This window comes from Pyrus communis, chromosome 14 (assembly GCF_041283825.1).
Source record: "Pyrus communis isolate YQ-2024b chromosome 14, ASM4128382v1, whole genome shotgun sequence".
NCBI lineage: Eukaryota > Viridiplantae > Streptophyta > Magnoliopsida > Rosales > Rosaceae > Pyrus > Pyrus communis.
In genome coordinates, this window is record NC_142578.1 from 2,809,918 (window position 1) to 2,831,854 (window position 21,937).

At 34.4% G+C, this 21,937-nt stretch overlaps 3 protein-coding genes across 3 annotated transcripts; 1 reads left to right on the forward strand and 2 right to left on the reverse strand.

Moving 5' to 3' along the window:
* Positions 1 to 1,709: 1,709 nt before the first annotated feature.
* LOC137713196 (NAC domain-containing protein 100-like) lies at positions 1,710 to 3,846 on the reverse strand. The gene is made up of 3 exons (XM_068452468.2): positions 3,189 to 3,846; positions 2,784 to 3,061; positions 1,710 to 2,529 (listed from the first exon to the last, which is right to left on the reverse strand). The coding sequence occupies exons 1-3, from the start codon at positions 3,376 to 3,378 to the stop codon at positions 1,912 to 1,914; spliced, it is 1,086 nt and encodes a 361-aa protein (XP_068308569.2). The 5' UTR covers positions 3,379 to 3,846; the 3' UTR covers positions 1,710 to 1,911.
* A 12,823-nt stretch (positions 3,847 to 16,669) lies between these two features.
* On the reverse strand, positions 16,670 to 18,618 carry LOC137712827 (2-hydroxy-palmitic acid dioxygenase MPO1-like). The gene is made up of 5 exons (XM_068451998.2): positions 18,487 to 18,618; positions 17,995 to 18,373; positions 17,190 to 17,252; positions 16,993 to 17,064; positions 16,670 to 16,908 (listed from the first exon to the last, which is right to left on the reverse strand). The coding sequence occupies exons 2-5, from the start codon at positions 18,319 to 18,321 to the stop codon at positions 16,792 to 16,794; spliced, it is 579 nt and encodes a 192-aa protein (XP_068308099.2). The 5' UTR covers positions 18,322 to 18,373; positions 18,487 to 18,618; the 3' UTR covers positions 16,670 to 16,791.
* A 91-nt stretch (positions 18,619 to 18,709) lies between these two features.
* Positions 18,710 to 20,534, forward strand: LOC137711949 (photosynthetic NDH subunit of subcomplex B 4, chloroplastic-like). The gene is made up of 6 exons (XM_088684110.1): positions 18,710 to 18,840; positions 19,033 to 19,077; positions 19,174 to 19,336; positions 19,445 to 19,500; positions 19,610 to 19,681; positions 20,312 to 20,534. Exons 1-6 carry the CDS (start codon positions 18,739 to 18,741, stop codon positions 20,438 to 20,440), a joined length of 567 nt encoding a protein of 188 aa, XP_088540236.1. The 5' UTR covers positions 18,710 to 18,738; the 3' UTR covers positions 20,441 to 20,534.
* The last annotated feature ends 1,403 nt before the right edge of the window (positions 20,535 to 21,937 follow it).

Genomic DNA, 21,937 nt, shown 5'->3' on the forward strand with positions numbered 1-21,937 from the left:
CCAAATAAGCTCAAAGTTGGTGACTTGGTGGTAACCCGCAACACTCACCATCAATTAGGGGCAGTGAGCAAGTTTGTTCTCTTGCAATATATGTCAACTCAATATTTCCATATTTCCTGCGGTTTGGTTCAAGCTCTTGAGCAAGGAAGTAAGAAATTTCCTTAGTCAAATAGTAATGGAAATAATAATTCTGCTAAACCATAGTTGTTTATCAACAATCATTTGGTTGAGCGAGTAATTATTTTTTTTGCTTGTTGTGGAAATCTTAAGTTTGGTTTACATAAACGCTTTGAAGATACTTCCGATGAATTAGACTCTCAGTTATTACTTTTTGAGGCTATCAACTATTTAGCAAAAACCGACTAATTAAGAGGACAATAGTTTCTCTATCAAACAATTTGACATAACTACCTAATCTTAAGGGGTACCTTTAAATTGATCCCAACCTAAATTAGGTTTACTTAAGTACGGAAAACTACTTAATCTTAAGGGGTATTTTTAAAGTGGCCCAACTTTTAAAAATATTTCAAACTACTTAACGTTTTGAAAATTAAACTTCCATTAGGTCACCAACATTAAGTGATGGCCTATACAAGTATTAAAGCGATTTTCATTCTCACGTAATCTATAGAGCTCTAAATTTCTAAAACGATTCCTTTTAACTAGACAAATTTGGTGCTTTTCTTCACTAAGAGGGGTCTATTTGGGGATTCAAAACTCCAAAAATGATGAGTTAGTGAAAATCAACTTCAATATTTTTCCAAGTCATCACTTAACATTAAGGACATAATCAATTACCGTTGGTGGCCTATTGAGTGTCCAATTTTCTAAACGTTAGGTAGTTATTTGTTTTAAAAAAGTTGAAACCAATTTGGAATCACCTCTAAAAATTGGGTAGTTATTCATACAGTTCTTAACCCTTCATCCTTTGATGTCACATTATCAACCTAAATTACTGATTAGAGGATTTTTTGTTTAAAATGTGTGTTTCAAATTACCAATTCAAGAATAATATATGTATAAACATCCTGCTCCAGTCAATAGTTAGGTGGAAAGTTAAAAAAATCTCAGGTTCTTCTAGACATGATAAGTTAGGATCTAAAATCAAGACGAAAAACGTAGTCAATAGACAAGAGGTAAATATTCCTATACTACCCTTTGTTGATCCCGAAAATTGGAGGATTAGGATTTTTTTTGGCATTGTCAGTTTCACAAATATATGAATACAAATTTCATAGCATGCAAGTCAAAGTTAATTAATGAAAAATGGTTAAAATTTATAAAATGACTAACTACATTTTCATTTTACCAATGCCACGGTTGTGTTTGAGTGTGACATGCACGTGTGTGTGATAGAGGGAAGGAGATAGGTTGAAAGAAAGTGAGAAAGTCAACAGCATACTGACCTGAGTTCCCACCATTAAACTGATAAAGTAACATAGAATAATAAAACTTATTAGGAATAACTCGACCTAGCAAAGTTAATTAGAAGAGGACGCTTATTTATCTGTATTCAAGTTCAAAACTTTCTTTCAAAGTTTAAATTAGATTTATAAAACCACTTGCTCGTTTGAGTGATGCAAGCATTCGTTAAAATCCAGAAAACTCCAAGAGAGAGTACAAACTTTTGATGAGTAAAATATGCAAATAAAATCATTATCACCAACTGATTCTCGTTCTCATATGTCGCCAATATTGTAAGAAATAAATAGAAAAACACCAATACATCATATAATTTCTTACATTACATTAATATATGCTTCACTTTCATTCAATTTTCAATTGAGGTTCAGAATATCTATAAATTATCTACTCACACAGGAATACTAGCTGAAGCTGTTTTTTTTACTTTTTTTTTTGTTTTAATATAATAAAACTATATATTAATCTTATTTTGCTGCTTTGAAATTATTAATAATTCCAAAAATTATCCAGGCCTGCTGCTTCAGCTGGAGGATCTTGATCACCATATGGCCTTGTTGCCATTTCAAGATTGGATATGACTGAAGAGATTTCAGCGTTCATATCGCTTGTGAGGCCGGTTTCTTGGGACACACTCACCATTTCCCTCTCTGTTTTGTAGCTCTGCTGCCTCATGTTTGCAGCATTGTTTTCTAACAAGGCCTTCAGAATGGACTGATCTTGCAGTATATCCGAACCGGGGAACTTGAAACTTGTCGAAATCGGAGCATTATGACCAGAGTAGAATGAATTGGGAAGTGGGATTCTTGGGAAAAAGTTGGAAGAGTTTGAAGAAACACCAAAGAGAGGATTGTTGTTCATGTAATCAACAATATTCCCTTGGTTTCTTTGAACATCAGTGGGATCAGGGTTGGAGAAGCAGGGCACGTAATGGGACTCAGAAGCAGGTCTGGCCTTGGCAGGGCTGTAGGGCGAAGAATCCATCAATGGTGGTAGGCCAGAAGGACCAATTTCATTTCCGAGAGAAGCCAAAGTCATAAATCCAGAAATATGGGTTTTCTTGCCACCAGAATTCTTTTCAAAAACTCTGCAAATCACCCATTCATTCTGCAAAGTGCAACACAAAAAAGGCACAAATAAAACTAGCATCAAAATAAATGAACAAATAAACATAGTAAAAACACGAGAAACTTACCTGCAACAGAGATGCTACTGCGGAGGTATCTCAATCCAATCACGAACCGCCACATGCTTCAATTTATTGTATAGCAGTGTATGTTCAGCCTGGGATACCGCCACAGTAACATCCCGTTGCAAGAAATTCCATATCCAAAAACATGAAAACAGGGGAAGAGCCATACCTTTGCAGTTTTGGGGAGGTTGTGAACAGAGAATTTACCATCCAATCTATATTCATGCATAACCCAGTTACTTTTTTCTCCTTTCGGGGCTCTTCCTTTGTAGAAAACCAAGGTTTTCTTCATCCCAACCAGAGATTTTGCTCTGTAGATCTCCTTATCTTTCCCTGTGGCCTTCCAGTATCCGGCTCCGGTCGCCCTGTTAGTCCTCAGACCAGTTGGGTACTTTCTGTCTCTCACACAGAAAAAGTACCACTCCTTTTCTCCCATTTTCGCTTTCACTTTTGCGAAAAACCGAAAACAACAAAGTAAATCAAATCGAAACAGACAAAACCCAAAACAATTTGATCAAAACAGATTGTGTTATAGAAAGAAAACAATTGGGAAATTTTGTTTTAGGAAGCTTACAAGGCAATTGCCAAGGCTCTGACTTGTTCAGGTCCACCTCCCCCATAGCTTTACAAGAGAAGCTGGTATCAATGACCTTCTTGTGCAAGTAGTGGGAAATAAGCTCTTCATCGGTTGGATGGAAGCGAAACCCCGGTGGCAAATCGATCTGATCATCCTCCTCAACAATCCCAGCTGGAACGTTTTCCATTTCTTCCTTGTATGATACTCCCAATGATTCTTGTCTAAAACCCTTGATTCGAAATCTTGGTTCCGATCGGAAAGTAGAGTATTTTCGCAATCCACCCTCAGTAGACTCCTCACAAACTCTCAAACGTCAATGGGTTCTCCTAACCAACAGCTTCAACTCCCCAAATCTTAAAACACCTTATAAAGAAAGCAGAACCAGAAAAGACTGATGCAAAAAGTGCTTTTCCAAGGAACAAAATAGAAATAAAGCTTAAGGAAAAGGAACAGGCAATTGGAAAAAGAGGAACGAAAGAAAAGAGGCCATAGAACAAATTGTATAAGCTGAAAGATGGATTCAGATTTTAAGAGAAAGAAAAGCACTCCGGGAAACAGAAGCATCTAAATACTGGTGTTTTTAGAGAGGAAGAAACGTGGAATGGAAGGCAACTTAGGTTGGTCGTTTTAGCTTTTCTTCAACTTTTTCTGTAATAATTCTACCCCATCTTAAAAATTTGACCATTTAGACAAAAAACCCATCCAAGTACTGTGCATGTAGCTTTGATTTATCAAGGTCATTAATATGCGCCTTATCCTCTTTTTGATCGGGTTAAAATTTTAAACAAAGTATTTATCAAGGTCATTAATATGCTTCCTATTCTCTTTTTTGTACTTATTCATTTTCATATCAATGAATATCGTACTGTTTTTATAAAATAAAAAAAATGTTTTTCAATACCATATGTTATGAAAATACGACCATACATGCTATGGTATATAACATGCACCGTATAATAAAAGGTCAAGATTTTCTTTATTTATTTTGTCAAAAGTTCAAAAATCTAACAGTTTAAAATTCTTGTGCATACCATATTCCGTTCACCAATTTAGTATGTTTCAATTTTGTGAATACATTATTTTGATTCTATTATAAAAGTTCAATTGATAAATCAAAAAGTTGATGACATTTTTTTTTATTTTACTACATCGATATTTTTATATTAAGGGGAGGGAGAGCTCAGCTAAGCCACATAATGAGCAGTCTAATTTAGTATCGAATTCATCATTTACGAGATTCGAACTTTAAACCTCTTACTTTTCAAGTGGAAGAACTTCAAATTCGGTGAGGAGGGCCACAAAGGTGCTTGATTTCCACTGTGACATAAGCCCTCGTCAAATTGGATATATTTTAAGTTCAGCCAATCATATTCATTGTGAGAGATCAGTGGATAGGACTCTGATGTTACTGGATATTTGTTTGTATTTGCATTCCTGAATCATCAGCACGCGTGACAAAGAGAGTGACAAAAAATAAAGAAAAATAGTTTGAAGCATTTAGAAGAAGATTGGAATATAATCTGTTTTTGATGAAAATAAAACTAGGGCATTCACGAAAATAAATATATATTTTATGCAAATATAGTGATACCAGCTGTGGAAGATTACAGAAGTTTTGCTGTGTCCAGCTCTCAAAATTAGTTAAAGCGCGCTTTATTCACTCGAAAATGACCTTTATGACCCTCTTATTTCTGAAGCATATACCAAAAAAACAGATGAAAATGGGGTTGAAGCAGACACTGCATGGACTTTCATGCAACTCTCACTGAAAAGTGACAACAATTAGGTCGAATCAAAAATATCAAAATTAAAATTTGCGCCACGTAGTCCGCGAATGATTTTTATCTGTCAGTTTCTTGAGAGAAATTGCATTATTTGTGCTCGAAATCCTAATTTGTTTACCAACTGACTCTTTGTCTCGCGGTAGTCGTGTTCTTAGAGTCGGACGACATTCTAAATTCATTTCGCCATTATTTACGAGATTGTGTAAAGGGTGGTGCTATTCACACACTTATTTTTACTTCTTACACATTTTTTTTTCAATTTTCAGCTGTTAGGTATAATGAATTGAAGAAAATTAATGGACAAAATTAATAAAGGTGTATAAAAGGTAAAAGTGAGTGTGTCAATAACACTATCCTTGCGTAAAATATGATCAATGTTAATTCACAAACTTCGTAATGAGCTAAAATTATGTTCTCTCTAAGCACCCTTAAATATTGACCACAATAATTAATCAAAGTTTAAACTTGTTGCAATTAAGGGTGATGCATGTAAAAGATGAAGTGATTAAAGCCATTAGTGGTTAGTGGTTAGGTGAAAGAAAGTTATGAATGAATTTGTTAATATATCTAAGCTAATTTGTCCTCTCTTTTAAGAAGACTAGTGCAATTTCAACTCTATGAACCTATATAACGTTTGTTGTTTTTTCCTTTATGGTTAAATCAAATGCAAGTTTCAAATGCTGCTTTTGGAATTCTGATTTGACTTTATTTCATAAAAATCTTGAATAATGCTTAATTTCTACAAGTGATATGCAATGTATGTTAATTTAATACGATCACATATTTCATAGTAATCACTGAATACTTGCAAAAAGTCTACAATTTCGAACAAATTTAGCTCCATTTTGACACAATTTAGAGGCTATTCAGTATTTCGCATTGACTTATTCGTTTCTTAACTATTAATCACCATATTTTAAGTTATGACTAAGTCAAATATTTTGGTCATTCTAAGGGTGAAATCAAATCAGCTAAAATCTCATGATATATATTTTTTCTTGTTGTCTACCCAAAACGAATTGGTTATTAATGGAGTTTGACTCTGGTGCGCACGTGTATAGTTCTTTGATCACTCATGTTGGGCGACTCTAAATTAACTCGCATTCTTTGTCAATTTAAAACTAAATCAACTTAAAAGGCTTAACTTGTTGCAGTTAAAATATAAGACAGGTATAATTGTGTAAATCCTAGTAGATTGAGTTTAGGAGTTTTATATAATCTAAAAGATCTTAAGCTTTTTTACTTGTTAGACAAGTAAGCCCATTATGTTTACTGTAAATAAAGGCATAAAGTAAGAAGAAATAAAACACAAAAAACTTTCTCACACACTCTCTCTCTCTCTCTCTCTCTCTCTCTCTCTCTCTCTCTCTCATTCAGATAATGGAGCTTGACTCTGGTGCGCACCTTGATCTCTGTAATTCTTTGATCATTCATGTTGGGGACTAAGTTAACTCGCATTCTTTGTCAATTCAAAAGTTAATCAACTTAAGTCACTTAGTACTGCGGTCTAGTAGTATTCCTCTTCACTTGTAAGTGAGAGGTCTTAGTCTCGATTCTTGTCAAAGGCGAATTTGAACCACATTATTGCTAGCCCATTGTTAGCCTTAGCCACTCTCCGACTCCCCTAGTGTAGAGAATATCGTTTTTTTGAAGAAAAAAAAATTAATCAACTCAAAAGGCATAAAGTGTTCTTTAGTTAGAATTATAACACATATGTGATTGTGTAAATCATAGTAGATAATTCTTATGTAATCTAGAAGATCTAGGCTTTCTTACTTGTAGGACAAGTAAGCTCGTTATATTTACTATAAATAAGGGCACAAGGTATGAGAAATATGACACAACCTCTCTTTTCTCTCTCCGCACCCTTCTCTTTCCTTCAGTTAAATTTAGGCCTACAACATAAATATTTTTGTTTTACTTTCTAAAGCTGGCTAATGAGACAGATCCAACATACTTAAGATTATTTAATTTAAAAATTATATGTTATTAAAACTTCAAAATAGTTATCTTGCGATTTTCTCTAGCGAACAAAATAAGTGAGAAATGATGGAAATATCACTATATTGAGGTTCAAGAACATTTCCCATTATTGGATCATTATTTTTTCAGTTAGTCTCTAAAGTATTAGTTTCCCCATAGGTTTTACTATTAATATTTTCTCTTCACAAAAAAGAAAAAAAGAAAAATCTCCATCTGCGTATGGAATGCGGATGCACGCCCTGAGTTTGCCCTCTCGCACAACTATAGCGAGACTGACCTCTCCTTTTAAGGAAACAATTCCAAACTTCCAACCACGACTGGACATATATGCCCTTAGCTTGTCTGAGTAGTTTCAATCATGTAGGTCACCTCAAAAAATGGACCAATCAACGGTGTCCACATCATGCCACGTATGTGCCAAGAATGAAATAGACAGACACTGCCGCACCTGATCACAAAGCCAACCACGAATTAGGTATATTCCCAAATGTCAAACCCTCTCTTTCGAAATTATTGCCCTAATTATGATCATGAAGAACAGCAATAATGAAACTGGTTCGTCTAAATCAATTAGCTGGGGTTTTGACTGTTTAAGTGGGTCCTGTTTCCTTTGTTGCAACATGTGGTAGTCATGGAAACATACATCTGGCAAGGACTGGTTGGTCAACAAGCCACGACAACCATGAGAAATAATGAGTTAGGCAAATGTCAAAAGAAGATGAAAATGAAGGTCTCCGTTAATATTACAAGAATTTTAACGAAAAATTTGTGGTATTGTTTATTTTAATGAAAAATTATATTTTTACACTAAAAAGTCAATCCTGGTACTATTCACTTTATTCTTTATTTTGTCTTTATCATTAAAATTCAAAGTTTTCAAATATTTTTCGTTAGTTTTCCTTAATATTAGTAGCCGTTTTATTTTGAAGCTGTGGATGATCTACATTTCATGGTTCGATCTGCCTAACTTGGGATGTGATTGCAGTGATCGACATGTATGTATGTATGTATGTATGTATGTGTGTGTGTGTGTGTGTATGCTTTTTTTTTTTTTTTCTGAATAAATTATGTAGATAAGGATTATGCGATATCAGCTCTTTGTCAACTATCGTGCGCGAGGCACCGATCCTCCCTCGAAAGAGAAAAGACCGTTTCTAGAAACCTTCCGCCCGTCTACTAGGTTTTATTAATAATATGAAAAGAAAGGAAAAGTAAAACAAGCAGAGGACTAGGCCAACGCCTGCCGAAAATAATTAACAAAAGTGATATGTTCTAGTTCATGAATACTCCAGCTTTATTCACTTGAAATTGTTTACATAATTTAGCTGTTCATATATATATATATGTGTGTGTGTGTGTGTGTGTGTGTGTGGGTGTGTGTGTAATTATATTCGTAAATGTATTGTACGTCGCTCCTTTGCAATCGTAATATACGTATTTTATTGTGGTTCAAAACATCCCATTTTGTTATCACTGGATTCTTCTAATTTTAAAAGCAATAATGGATTCAGATTCAGTAAGCAATCTTTGTTGGCTTACAATACAGCAGAAATTAAAGGAGTTATGGGTTGGTGGATAGAAATTTTGTTTTACATATAATGCACCTAAACGACGTGTTTGTTGTGAAGATGTGGAGATTTTTTTTTTTTTTTTTTTTTTTTTAAATTTCGGAAAGTTAAAAGATGTTGTAGGAGCTTATAATTTTTTGGGTGAAGTGCTGATTTAGTCTTAGAGCTATCACTTCAGTGTAAAATTAGGTCCTGAACTATTTTTTCGGTAAAATAAGTCCTTAAATTCATTAAAAATTGATAATCCATCCCTACTATTATATTCGAAGTTATTTTATCCAATTTTTCGTCAACTTAAGTCACTTGACACACTTTAGAGTGTAGTACCGTTCTTGTCTCGCCTACAAGCCCATAACATTTCATATAGATTGCGAATCTAATGTCTAATTTACCCTCCAAAGTAACTCCATACACTATTTCTTTGTGTAAAATTACCAATCTACCCTCCAATATGTATCACATGCAAGTAACGTGACTTAAATTGATGGAAAACTAAATATAGTAACTTCAAGTATAATATTAGGGATGTAATTGGTAGATTTTTATAATTCAATGATTGATTTTTATGGAAAAAAAATAGTTTAGGGACCTAATTGTCACTTAGTGATCATTTAGGGACTAAATTGACAGTTCATCCAAAATTTTTTAGTGTCAAGTTATCTTGAGTGCGATCGACCTCATGTATTTTTTATAGTATACTAGCATATGGGCACACACAAAGTGTGTGAGAAAATTTTTTATTTTTGTTTTTGAAATAGAATGAGAGAGGAAGAGAGTGATAGAGAATGCGCGAGTGGGAAGTTTTTTTTTTTTTTTTTTAATTTTTTTAATTTTTTTTTAATTAGAGATATGTTATTACATGTAGGTAAGGCTTTGAAAAAAAAAATAGTAAAATTTGGTTGTGTGAAATTACATTTCTGCCCCATATTTCTTATTCATGTTCTGTTTGAATTTGAGAGTTAAATTGGTAATTTCATAGGATTTTGGGTTGACAATGAGTGTTTTATTAATTAGTAGAGATGGATGTGCATGTTTGACCATGAGCTCAACGGCCATACATACTCCACGTCATTTTATATCAAGGCATTGCTCCCTACAACCACCGAAGCTTCCTTTACCCATGCTCGCCGACAAGCTAATGGAGTTGCTCATAGACTTGCTCGTTTTGGTCTTCAGCTTAATCATGACTGTACTTGGGATAATTCCCCCCGGGTTTAATCATGGACGCCCTCGTAGAGGATGTTCCTGGCCATGATTAGCCTTGTAATGGTTTTGGTTATGAATACATCATCTATCGTTTCATTAAAAAAAAAGTACAGTACGATATTTCGCCTTCATATAGATAATCCCATTGTCATTCCCTCGGTGAGATAAAAAAAGGTTGCAAAGAAACAAAAAATTGTAATATTTTGGAAATCATGACTCAGTGTAATGTAGATTTCTAAGATGATTTGGCGTAATCCATTTGGCCTAATCCTAACTCCTTTTATTAGGAGGAGATTATGATGATTGACAATTTTCTTTGACTCTCCACTCATTAATTGTAATGAACAAATCTACTTGAAGAAAATTAATTAAGCAGGAATTTAAACAGCCAGTTAGTTTAAGCCATCCTTAAATTAAGGGGTTTTGAAAGTTTAATTTACTGAAAGTCAAATAGAAGCAAAGCTAATAAAGTAATCAAGATAAGATCATTAAGTAAAACAATGTGTTGTTTTCACATTATATTCATCAGATTTTGATGACCAGAAAGCGAGACCCACAAGGATCTGATATGAAGTAAGCTATTGCAGACGTGTCTGTAGGCAAAAGTTGAACCAAATAAAGAAGAAGAATAAACATTCCACAAACTAAGATATTTTGTATGAAAGCCACAAATTAAATGGTATAATTAGGTTGCTAAACAGATGTTGTCTTAAAATATTATCATGTTGTAGTACTGGCAGCTCTTATTTAATTATGTTAAACATATTTAAGTAGCTAGGGGCTGGGAAAGTGGTTGAGAAAAAGAGGGAAAAAGACACATAGAAAAAGAAATAATTAAGGATCTAAAAAACCTGTGCATTTAACAAATGCTAATTGAAAAAAAATTTATATGAACAACTAATTTAAAAAAGAAAAAAGAAAAAAAAAGAAGAAGATCAGTTAGCAAATACCAACTACGTTTAACAGGATTCCGTCAACTTAAACGATTCATTCGTAATAATTCAAGCTTAATATTTTGACCATTTGGTTCAACTAATCGAGCGAATACATGATGATGAAGACCATGTATATTTCGATTAATCTGGTTAGGGTTTTAAGTAATTATTGTGTGAATAAAATATCTCAAATTGGTACAACCAATTCATGTATTATAGTACATAGATGGACGACGAGTTTACAGTTATAGTATAATATCAATATAGATTAATGTTAGGTAGATCAATTTTTTAGACGAAATATGCAAACCATGTGATGTGTGACCAGTAGAAAATAAACATGTTAATCAACATTTAAGTGATAATTCAATCATCAATAACCATGCACGTCATATAGTTTACAAAATATAATTTAAATAGATAGTTTGTCTAGCATTACCCATTAATATATATCCACAAATATTATAACTCGTATACTAATCGTGAAGATGTTCCATTATCCATCAATATTTAAAAATCTAAGTACCATAATAATTGCCTCAATTACATTCAAGAGATTGACAACAATCCCTAATAATTGCAATGGATGGGGTAGCATATAAATATATATTTCAAGGGTATACGGAGGCATGGTTGGACAAGGGTGACCAAAGAAATTGCGAATTGTGACAAATAAAGTAATGAAACAAAGCATATGAAGCCAACAATCACAGAATAATAAATTAGCTAACCTTGATGTCATGAAAGGTTTGATTGCCTAGGGTTTCAAGTCTATATTATTCCATGAGACAGGTTTGCATTTTAGAGACTAAGAAAATATACAATGGAGCAGTACATATATAATTTTAGCCAACAATCACACAATGGAGCAGTACATATATAATTTTAGTTTGATTAGAGAATAGAAAATTTAAACTTGGGATGTTTTCCAATAAAGCAAAGATACAGCTAGCTGGTTTTTGTTTATTTTTTCATCATCTCTTTAATTTTCATTTTCAATGCGTTAACAAATAAGTCTTAAATTATCATGATATAGACTTTATCAACCAACTAAACCTAGCTTTTTAATCCCAAAGATTAGACAGGTTGAGCTACGTCGAATTAGACTAAACTAAATGATTTTTTTAATTCCCAGTGTGTCTAAATGTGGCTTGGCTTCGAATGCATTTCATGCTTGAAGTAAAAGCTATTGCTTTTAGGCTCTAATTATGATTGATGAAGACATAAAGTGATCAATAATTCATCAAAGCCAAATCAATTATAGACGAATATCAGCTTCAATGAGCTCGAATTGTCTTGTACAGAATGCCATAAACGGAGGCCAATTTAGTCAAGTTAGCTAATATGTAGATACTAAAGTACTATTCTATAGATCTAGACGTAGCCAAATTAGATAGAGTAATGCGCTTCTCCTTTGTATATATCAAAGTTTGAATCTCTCTCCTGTAATTTAGTTTAGATCGCTCAAATGAAAAAACAGTTTGTTTTCTCTTCTTTTGCCCACTTAGCCACTAAGAAATTACACTCAACTCTAAGCAAGATAATTTCAATTAGTTGGTTTGGTTTTCAAGCATAAGGCCCATGTGCAAAACGGCCTAACACTACCATAACAAGGAATGAGTAATTAGAAAAGCACTTGTGAGCTTCTTCTACACACACCAACAGAGCTAAAAAGCTCTTTTGGGCATGTGAGTCGTAAAGCATTTTCCTTTTGCAATGTAACAACTGAAGCTCATAAATTTTAAGAAAGCCAAAGTAGAAATGTCCATTTGATTTGAGTTGTGGCTTCACTGGGTACACTTCTTTCTTCAAAAGTGCTTCTTGGTTTGCACCAGTCAACGTGTTTTTCCAGAGAAGCTATCGATTTTGTTTTTCCATGGCCTTATGGATGGCTCTCAAAGTCCCTAATAGTCTGTGTTTTTAAAAGTGCTTCTTGGATGAAAGTATTTATCTTTCCAAGCAGAGTCCCATGTGAACAAATAAATTCAGGACAGGAAAGATAGTTCAGAAATCGCAAAACCACTCATTGTTTTCATCTATGAAGGCAAACCACATAACAGGTTGAACTTTATTACATGCAAAATTAAACTTTTAAAGTCCAACCCAAAAGCATCCATCCAAACAAGGAAAAAGTAAATCCAAAGTATTCGTCTGAAAAAGGAAAAGGTAAACCACATTAGAGAATTGCACAGAAATCACAGACACATAACTGATGACACTAAGAGGTGTTGTGTATTAGTAAGCTATAATCTCTTTACAGTATGATAGTTGGGTGTAACTGAGGATATTCGCTATTAGTATATCTCTCTTCGCATGAAACGAGGTGGTGTTATGTGTTGATTAGAAACTGTGATCTCTTTATGAGGAGATTCTTTGAATGATCTCCTCTTTTTCGTAGACAACATTATTCTATTCGAGGGGGAAGATTAAGATAAGTCACAAAATGAGTTTGTTATAGTTAGGTATTGGACTCACCATGGACTCGAATAAGAGGATTCACATTTACCAATGAAGAGAAATATTGTTAGAATGTAGTGTTAGTAGCTTGTGTGTAATCTCTTCACCTGACATGAGGTGTTGTGTGTTATTTTTTGTTCGTTTCATCCTAAAATAATTTACTTAGAGATCCAAAACGGAGAAAAAGAACAAGGCCCATCAAAAGTTGAAGGCCTAATAACAGAAAGGCCTCAACCAAACTTCTGTTACCATTTCAAGTTTTCTGCAAATCTTGCTATTTGATGCAACGTTTGGTTGGATTTGTAACCTTGTTCTCACACGATGGCTTATCCAAGAAATACTCGTTGTTCGTTTATATATGACCGTTGTTTGGATTAATATTTGAACATTGGGTTTAAATAAAGAAAAGCCTAAGGATGCCAATTAAAAAAGACTTACCCGAAGCCCAGCATCGAGCCCAGAAGCAAATTGAAGCCTTCTCAGCCAAGATACAAGCCACGTGCTTACAATGAAAATGACAGGTGATGGAGACTAACCTACTACCAGTCAAAGAACATTTTCCAATGGCATTGCTAGTAAAAATTTGATGACTTACTACCCTTCAAGTACTTTCGGGCAAGAGCAAAAGCTATAGCAGTCGGGCCAAACTACCTATAAAAGTAAGAAGATGCCCTAGAGACAAGGACACTCAACCAATCAAACAAACAAACATACAAACTCTGCTCTCAAGCTGAATTGCATCCAAAAGCTGAAATCAACCCATATTCAGTCATTTTTAGTGATAGTTCTCTGCAAAGCTATCTCTTGTCTAGTATAAAAGCTATGCTATCTCCCTTAGTGTTGTAGTATCAATTCTCTCGAGTAAACTTGTTTACCATCCATCCTTTTTTAGCATATAAACCCTGTAAATTCAAAGAGAAGTGACTGCAAGTAGTTCAACCTTGCCAGACAAGGTGAAATCTTGCCCGAAGCTTTTTGTTTGTTTTCTAAATTAGTAGATCTATTACTTAATGCACTTTTCAGCATGTATTCAAATTATTCCCACCTGTTTCTCTATTTTAAAAGTCCCATTTGCGCATCTGGATTTGATTAGCTTAATGGATATGTTTTCGTTAAGAACAGTTTGGAATCAACAAATGACTTAAGGGGCTCTGGACTCCCTTCATTCAAACATACAGGACTATGAACTAAAAGTTCTTGTTTATATGGCAAGAAAAAGAACTTAATGTAGACTTAACTCATCCATGACAATCCTTTGATATCAAGAAGTTTAAGTAACTTGAGGCGCAAGTAATCAACTTAAAACACACTTATTCTACATCTACTATGCCGAGATAGCAGTGGCACGCCTAGCACTTAGTTAGTTTTGATTGCAAGCCTCAAGGCCTATACCTAAGGCCCCACAAACACACATTTCATAACTAACTTTGTTCTCTTCTTGTAGCACATTAACATGTAAGAGCCTGATTACATATCCAACATGCCAATCCCTTAGGGAGCTGTATTGAGGTCCGAGGAGCCTTCTTCAGAGAAATCTTTACCCGAACAACCGTTAACCACCTTTGGCACCTAAATTCAAAACCTTCATCGCCAAAGCTAAAGAAAGACATGTAAGAATAATCTGACCTTTAAAGACAATGAAGAAGATGAAGTCATAGCCGACTTCAATAGTAAACTTCTTCTCTCTTGCAAAAATAATATGCTTGACTTACAATAGGTCTAAGTCCAATAATCAGGCAGTTTTCTGTGAGAGCAGTGACCACTATTTATATATAGAAACAATCCATATGATTCTCCTATTAGAATCCTTATAGGAAACTAACATGGTCTCCCAGTTGTAATAAGCGAGTAATTTAGGATCAATTCCCAATTTCAATCGTATATAAACTAGGACATCCAAACCTCCTTCAATAAGACTTTTCTTAACCAATTTGCACTAAACTATCTAGCCAAAATACTCCTACACTAATGCTTATATTTTAACGTTCTCCCACTTAAGCATAAAGTAAAAGTGTTGCACAAATTTTTAAAATCATTTTAGAAGTGATCACTAAGTTTTAAACCAAAATAGTTTATCATCACACAAAAATTACCAATGCGTTTCAAAATATAGAATCAAAGAATCACTGCTACAAGTATAATGCATAATGGATTCCAAGATTACAGATATCCACTTTGCATGAATATTGTGTTCAACTGCAAAAGCAAACTCAATATCATTATTCCCACTTTAACAGCAATAATGTTAAGCTTTAGTTAACAACAAATGAATATATAAAGTAATAATTCAACTGATTGATGAATCAAACCACAATTTGATTCATAAGCATCAAAATGAATTATAACTTTATAAGAGACATGAACTAACTAGCAAAACAAAACCAAAATTGTTTTCTCCCACTTATCCATGCATGCCAAACTCAATATTAATAAATAATACTTTGTTCCAATAATCTCATTACTCAAGCGCAATGAATAACCTGATCACCATTCAATTAATTGCTTAAACAAAAATCTTAAAAAGATCTATAAGCAACACCATGAATGATTATACTACAATTCCACCAACTGCCTTATCAAATCAGAAACGATTTTAAAGCATCAAATAATTGGATAAGCACATCAGGCAAAGGTTCTCCAAAACGAGATTCTATGAAGCACATTTAAACTTTTTCTGATAAACATGATCAAGAATGTTTTTGGTTGTTAGAAAAGAGAGAGGATCCTCGCCGAATTCTTTTTGCGAGGGTTCTGGAAATCTTTCAATCATTTCTGTTCATCATATACCGTGTGATCAGTTTTTATTAGGTACTTTTTATTTTAAATTTTAAATAATAAAAAAATTTCCAATGAAGTTTTTTAAAAGTAGTTCCATACTGACCCATAAGTCAGTCAGTTTTCTAGGACCAATTAATGATAGTGTAACAGAATATCTGATTTTTGGCACAAGCGTTTGTGGCTGGCAAAAGCATGTTTAAAGCAGCTTTCCCGGGAAGTCTGTTCCGAGAACCGGTCTTGGACTCTTATTGTGGGAATGTAACGGGTAAAAAAGTACATACAGATGAAAAGAGAAATTTTACAAGGGTTTATAAGAAATTTTACTACTCATATTACTTACAATGGAATTTCAACTATATTTATGGTATCATAACAGGCTAACCACTTGTGAAGCCCAGGAGCTACACGTAATTCTCTTCACCCAATTTGTGATGTCCATATATTTAGTTTGAAAATTTACCACACATGAGGAGGCAAGTAAGGATGTGAAGATAAAAAGTCTCCTATCGATGAAAGAAGAATAAAAAATTCGTTAATTGTAAGCGAGTGGACCAAGATGCACTCTTCCCTTGCGATGCACACAAACATTATCCTTCAGTTTCTTACAACTATCAGCCACCATTGGCGCCTAAAATGAAAATTTTTCAGTAGCCAAAGACAAAGAAAGACAGGACTACGTTCTTCTAGCTAACATAGTAACATGTATGCAAGTTCGGGCCGGCAGAACAAAGTTATGAGAGCAAGAAAATCAATGAAGGACAGGGGAGTTGAAAAACCAGAGACTGGTTAAGTACGGATAGAGATTGCAGATTAATACATTAATCCCATTCTTTACAAACGGTTAAACAGTACTAGTTTAGTGATTACAGTCTGATATAGCCCATCTAAGCTAGGTGATTTTCTTTTGTTTCTTGTCCCTCCACTCCTTGATCCGAGCTTCTATCTTTTCTTCCACACTTGCATTGAACCCTTGATATGGTTCATAGCCGAATACCGATTGAAGACACTGCACGATGCAAGAACAAAATTGACTCACTCATCACTAACAAGAGAAACCATTTCCGGTTCGGAAAGGATTTAGATTCGTTACCTCAAGCAGCACAAAGAAAGGAGTCATTAGAAATGCTTGAACACGGTTGTCCAAAAAAGCTGGTGCTCGTTTCTGAAAAGAAATGTTATCGTGAGGTATATACATATTTTGCTGCTTTCGGTCAACAAAATGATTATCGTGAGATGCATACTGCATTAGGAACATGGAAGCAGTGCAAATTACAAAATCTCAGTTACCTCGAACACCCCGTGGCCTATGAACTGTCCAGTCCAACAGAACAACTGAGCAGCCAACACAACCTGGATAAGTGATTCCTCAAAGAATTAGGACTCGAGTTTTCGATACGTAACTCTTAGATTACATTGTTAATTTATCCACATGCTTAAGAAGGAAAGATTAATAATTTTCGTATTTTGGCCGACTTGAGATTTCATTCAAATACACTGCAAAACGTTGGAAACAGAAAAACAAGGCAAAGGAGACCAAACGGGAAATCAGGTAAGCTAAAGTCCAAGCAAACCTAAACAAATATGAATGTCCCCAAAATTAATAAGAGACGGCTACAATCGAAAGTTGATGAGTACAAAGAGCTTCTCTCTAATTAAAACCATGAATACAACTCTCACGCTTCTACTGTACATAAAGAAGATTAGATTTCCATCTTTTCTTCGCAAACAACTCAAATGAACTTGAACTTGAATGATGAATTATGTTTGAAATCATATATTTTTATTTGTAGTATCCATGGCATGTCGTATCTTAATTTTTAGAGATTGTTCGTAAGTGGGACAATTGGGTCCTATGATATCAATGCAAAAAACCCAGAGCAAAGCCAAGAGATTGCCAAGTTGAACTGGTCAACAAAACTATCAAAACTCCTAACCCATAAGTGCTTAACCCTAACCTAATTTCAGTAAAAAGACAGCAAATTTAATCAGATTAAAATGTTAGAAAACCATCATATCAAACCCAAAAACCAAATCCTTAGAACCATAAAATCATCACCGAAAAAAATCAAAAAAAGGAGAGAGGTTACTTCACCTTCCATGACAGAGAAAACCCAAGACGGCTAGCGAGCAGGGTGGATTGAACCCAGCAGAGAACACAGAGCAGAGCAGCAACAGACCCAGCTTTCTTATCCAAGCACACATAAAACCCAGCATAGATCACAGTGAAAGCAAACCCTAAATTCAAACAGAAACCATTCGGGAAATTGTAGAGAGAAGGTGTGAAGTAGAAGAGAACCAGAAAGGTGAAGAAAATCGGCCACACAAACAGTGTGTGGATCAAAATGTTAACTCGGTTGCTGTGGTAAGCGCCATGGAAGGCGAAGTGACTTTCCAGATCGAACAATCCAGTCCTCCCCATGAATTTTTCAGGGAAAATCGAATTGGGTTTCCGGGAAAATAGACGGATTTTCCTAGAAAATCGATTGGGAAGGAGAATGAAAATGTAATGAAGTAATAAAACAAGATAATAAACAAAATAATAAAGTAAAACAAGATAAATAAACAAAATAATAAGGTCCCGAACCTGCGACCTTCGCGTCGTTAGCTACCAGCTGAGGTAATAGGCCAGTTGACAATTTCTGTTAAAATATTTATTTAGTCTAATTTCTCAACTTTTCATATGCCTTAAGCTTCAATTTTTCAATTTTTCATATGCCTTAACCAGCTGAGCAAATGGTTCTCTTATCCACTTTCCCTCCAAACCAAAGAAAAACAAAAATTGTTACCTAAACTCCTACAATTGAATTTGGCAGTGCTGCTCAACTCATTGGAGACAATGGCAAAAGCTATCATGGCATTCACCATTACCACTCCACACATTCACAGCTCTTCTCTCCAAACAACAAAGTTGGACATCAGCAGCTCATCTACCATATTGGTAAACATCCAACCTTTTTCCTTATTTTAAATTTTCTTGCTATGTTTGAAACGGGACATGGGTGGATGTGGATTAGGCCAGTTGGCCAAAATAGTTTGCTCGTCCTTCAATGCGTAGATTAGAGTAGTTGAGTGTCTTGTCTAGTAAAAAATATGGTACATGGAAATGCTTTTGAGTACTTTTCTTTTGCAGCTTAGGCAGTCTTCTAGCTCTGAACTATTCAGCGGCTGCAAGCAGGTAATTAACCATATTGATAATTTCTTAGTCCTCAAAAAAATGAAATTTTTATGAATATGTCAAAACCATTTTCTGCATTAAATTTTGGTTTTATAGATTGAATCAGGGAAAAAGAGCAAAAGAGCCTCTTTCTGCAGAACAAATGCTTTCCCAGATTGGCCTTTGATGGCAGTTCTAGTTGAGCACATAGAAGGCCAGAGAGACCTCATAACCCACAAATCCATTGTGCATCTCAGTGATGAAAACATAAAGAATGTCTGTAAGTATTATATTTTCCTAATTACCTTTTTTTATATGTTTTTGTGTAGTTTGTGGTGGATTTCAATTGGGAATCCATGAAATTTGTGACAATTTTTTGTTTTTGTAGATACTTTTTACATCATGTTCACTTGTTGGGGATGCTTGTTCTTTGGTTCCATGAAGGTATTTAATTAGCTACTCTCACTTCACTCCTTTTTCTTTGGAAATTTAATTACGTTATATTATTTCATTATCTTAGGGATTATTTTGAAAGGTGGGTGAATGTTTTCAGGATCCGTACTACGATTCAAAGACGTATAGAGGAGATGGAGGTGATGGCACTGGGTTCTGGATTTATGAGAAGGTACTTAATTATCATTTAAATTACTTTATTTCCCATTTATGTATCTTATCTCCAAAAAATATTTCCACACTTTTGAATAATGTTGAGTTAGATCATAGATTAAGCAAAAGACCAATTGCTTCTCATAGTTTTATCAGGAAAAAAAAAGGCTTCTTCCCATTGAAAAGGAGAATAAGAAGGGCTTGCTATATTTTAAGGGCTCTTGCAAATAAGCTCCTCAAAACTCCATTTCTTATTAAGAAAACAAAAAACACTTGAATGACCGTTTGAAGAAGAAACTCCCCTAAACCCAACTGTTATTGCACCCGGTATAAGTGGTTGACAAGGGTTTTGTTTTTTGAGTGAATAATGACATTCATTGAATGAATGCAATGTACAAAGGAACAAGTGTAAAGAGTGATCCGGCTAAAACCTTGTCGAGACTTTCAACCAAATAACATTTTTTGTTTGTTTACTATGGTTTAGTGACCACTTTGTAAACTGATTTTTGGCTTGTTTTGGCAACCCTGTCCATGTGTGCTAGCCTCCTATATAAAGTGATATGAGCATCATAATTAATTGAAGATTCAATTATATATTTTGCTTGCCCTACAACTAAAAATTGTGCTATAACTGGTGATATTATTGCAGCAAGAAGACATAGAAGAATCAGCAAGAGCAGAATTGTGGAGGGAGGAGCTGATTGAGGAGATAGAACAGAAGGTTGGAAGTCTAAGAGAGTTGGAAGAGGCTGGAAAGAAGGAGGAGCTTGTCAAGTGAATCATCATGCATTGTTTAATATTCTTCCACAGTTTCACTTACACCAGTTCAAAGATCCAGACGTTATTTTATATATACAAAGCTTTGAATGTTTTATCTAAGAGATAATAAAACATAATATTATTCAACTAAAACCATGTTGAAGATAGTTAAGGTCTCATGAAAAGAAACACCAACTTTTGGAGAGTATGATGAAGTTGTTACAATTTCACTACCATGAACACAGCAGTCAGTCTGAGTGCCATGACCTTTGTCAAATGTCATTCCTTTGCATTGGAATCCGATGATTTTTTTTTAGATTGTGAGTATCCAATCTAATACTAATTGAGAATAAGGTAAAAGGCTTAAAATCTTTCAAGCTCTAAGCTATATAAATCTTCAACCTTCGATGTAGGATATGAATTTCAACGATCAGAAAATGACAATATTCTCATATCATGTGCTGTCAGGTATTTTACCTTGTCTATATAACATTTAATAATTGATCATGAGATACCGACACCTTCACGTCTCAATTGCATGCAAGTTCTTCTCATCCGATGAAACTAAACTCTGTCAATCCAAACAAAAATGAAAATAAGCATACCATAACTAAAAGAACAATAAATCAATTTGCCACTTGGCCTTGGACTGCTCAAGAAATATAAATAAATAAAACAGTAAAGTGGATTGATGGATAATTGGATTATTAGGGTTGTGGAGAACAAAACTGCACATTGATATGCCTCTTGTTTCTTTGCTTGGTGTAGACTCGTGTGGCACGGGGAAAAACAGTTCCAAAACTCGATGGACTTGTTCTAGAAGAACCTTTTCCCTTGGTTTTCTTGCGAACCAGTGTTCCAAATTCAAAACATATGGGCCACCCTAACTCTCAGCACACAAAAAATGCTCAAAATCTGTGGGCAAAGAGGTTCATGAACTGAAATAAACAGATCGCATGCACATGCAGATGTAGTGGAACTTTATCATCATCATCTCATCATCTAGAACTAAGATATATCTCAGGTGCTCTCATTGTCACGCAATTTTATCCAGAGGGAAAAATATCCGAGCCAACTCTCTTGCATGACACTCCCATAATCTATGTCGGTTTTTGGTCCTACTCCATTTTTGTATTTGCCTGCACCTGCAGTTATTGCTGCCTGCAGCCATTTGCCATTTAAAATGGAATTATTTTGGGGGATCCTCAGTTAGTTTGTAAACTCGGAGGAAGTACAATGAATACATATAATATATATGCGTGTATGTACAGAAATTCTATGTGCATGGCCATGTAAGAAGATGTCACATTTACGCAATTTCTTTAGTTTTGATCTTATTTATTGACATGATTAATGGCTTAGGATATGAAATAGAGTTTCAACTTCAAAGTTAAGTCCAAAATTAGATACTTAAATAAGCGATTAACCAATCAAAAAATAGAAAACTAAAGTCTAAGAGATGAGTCTGCGTCGTAAAACATTAATCACGTCAACAAAAAGATTGAAAGTGAATAAA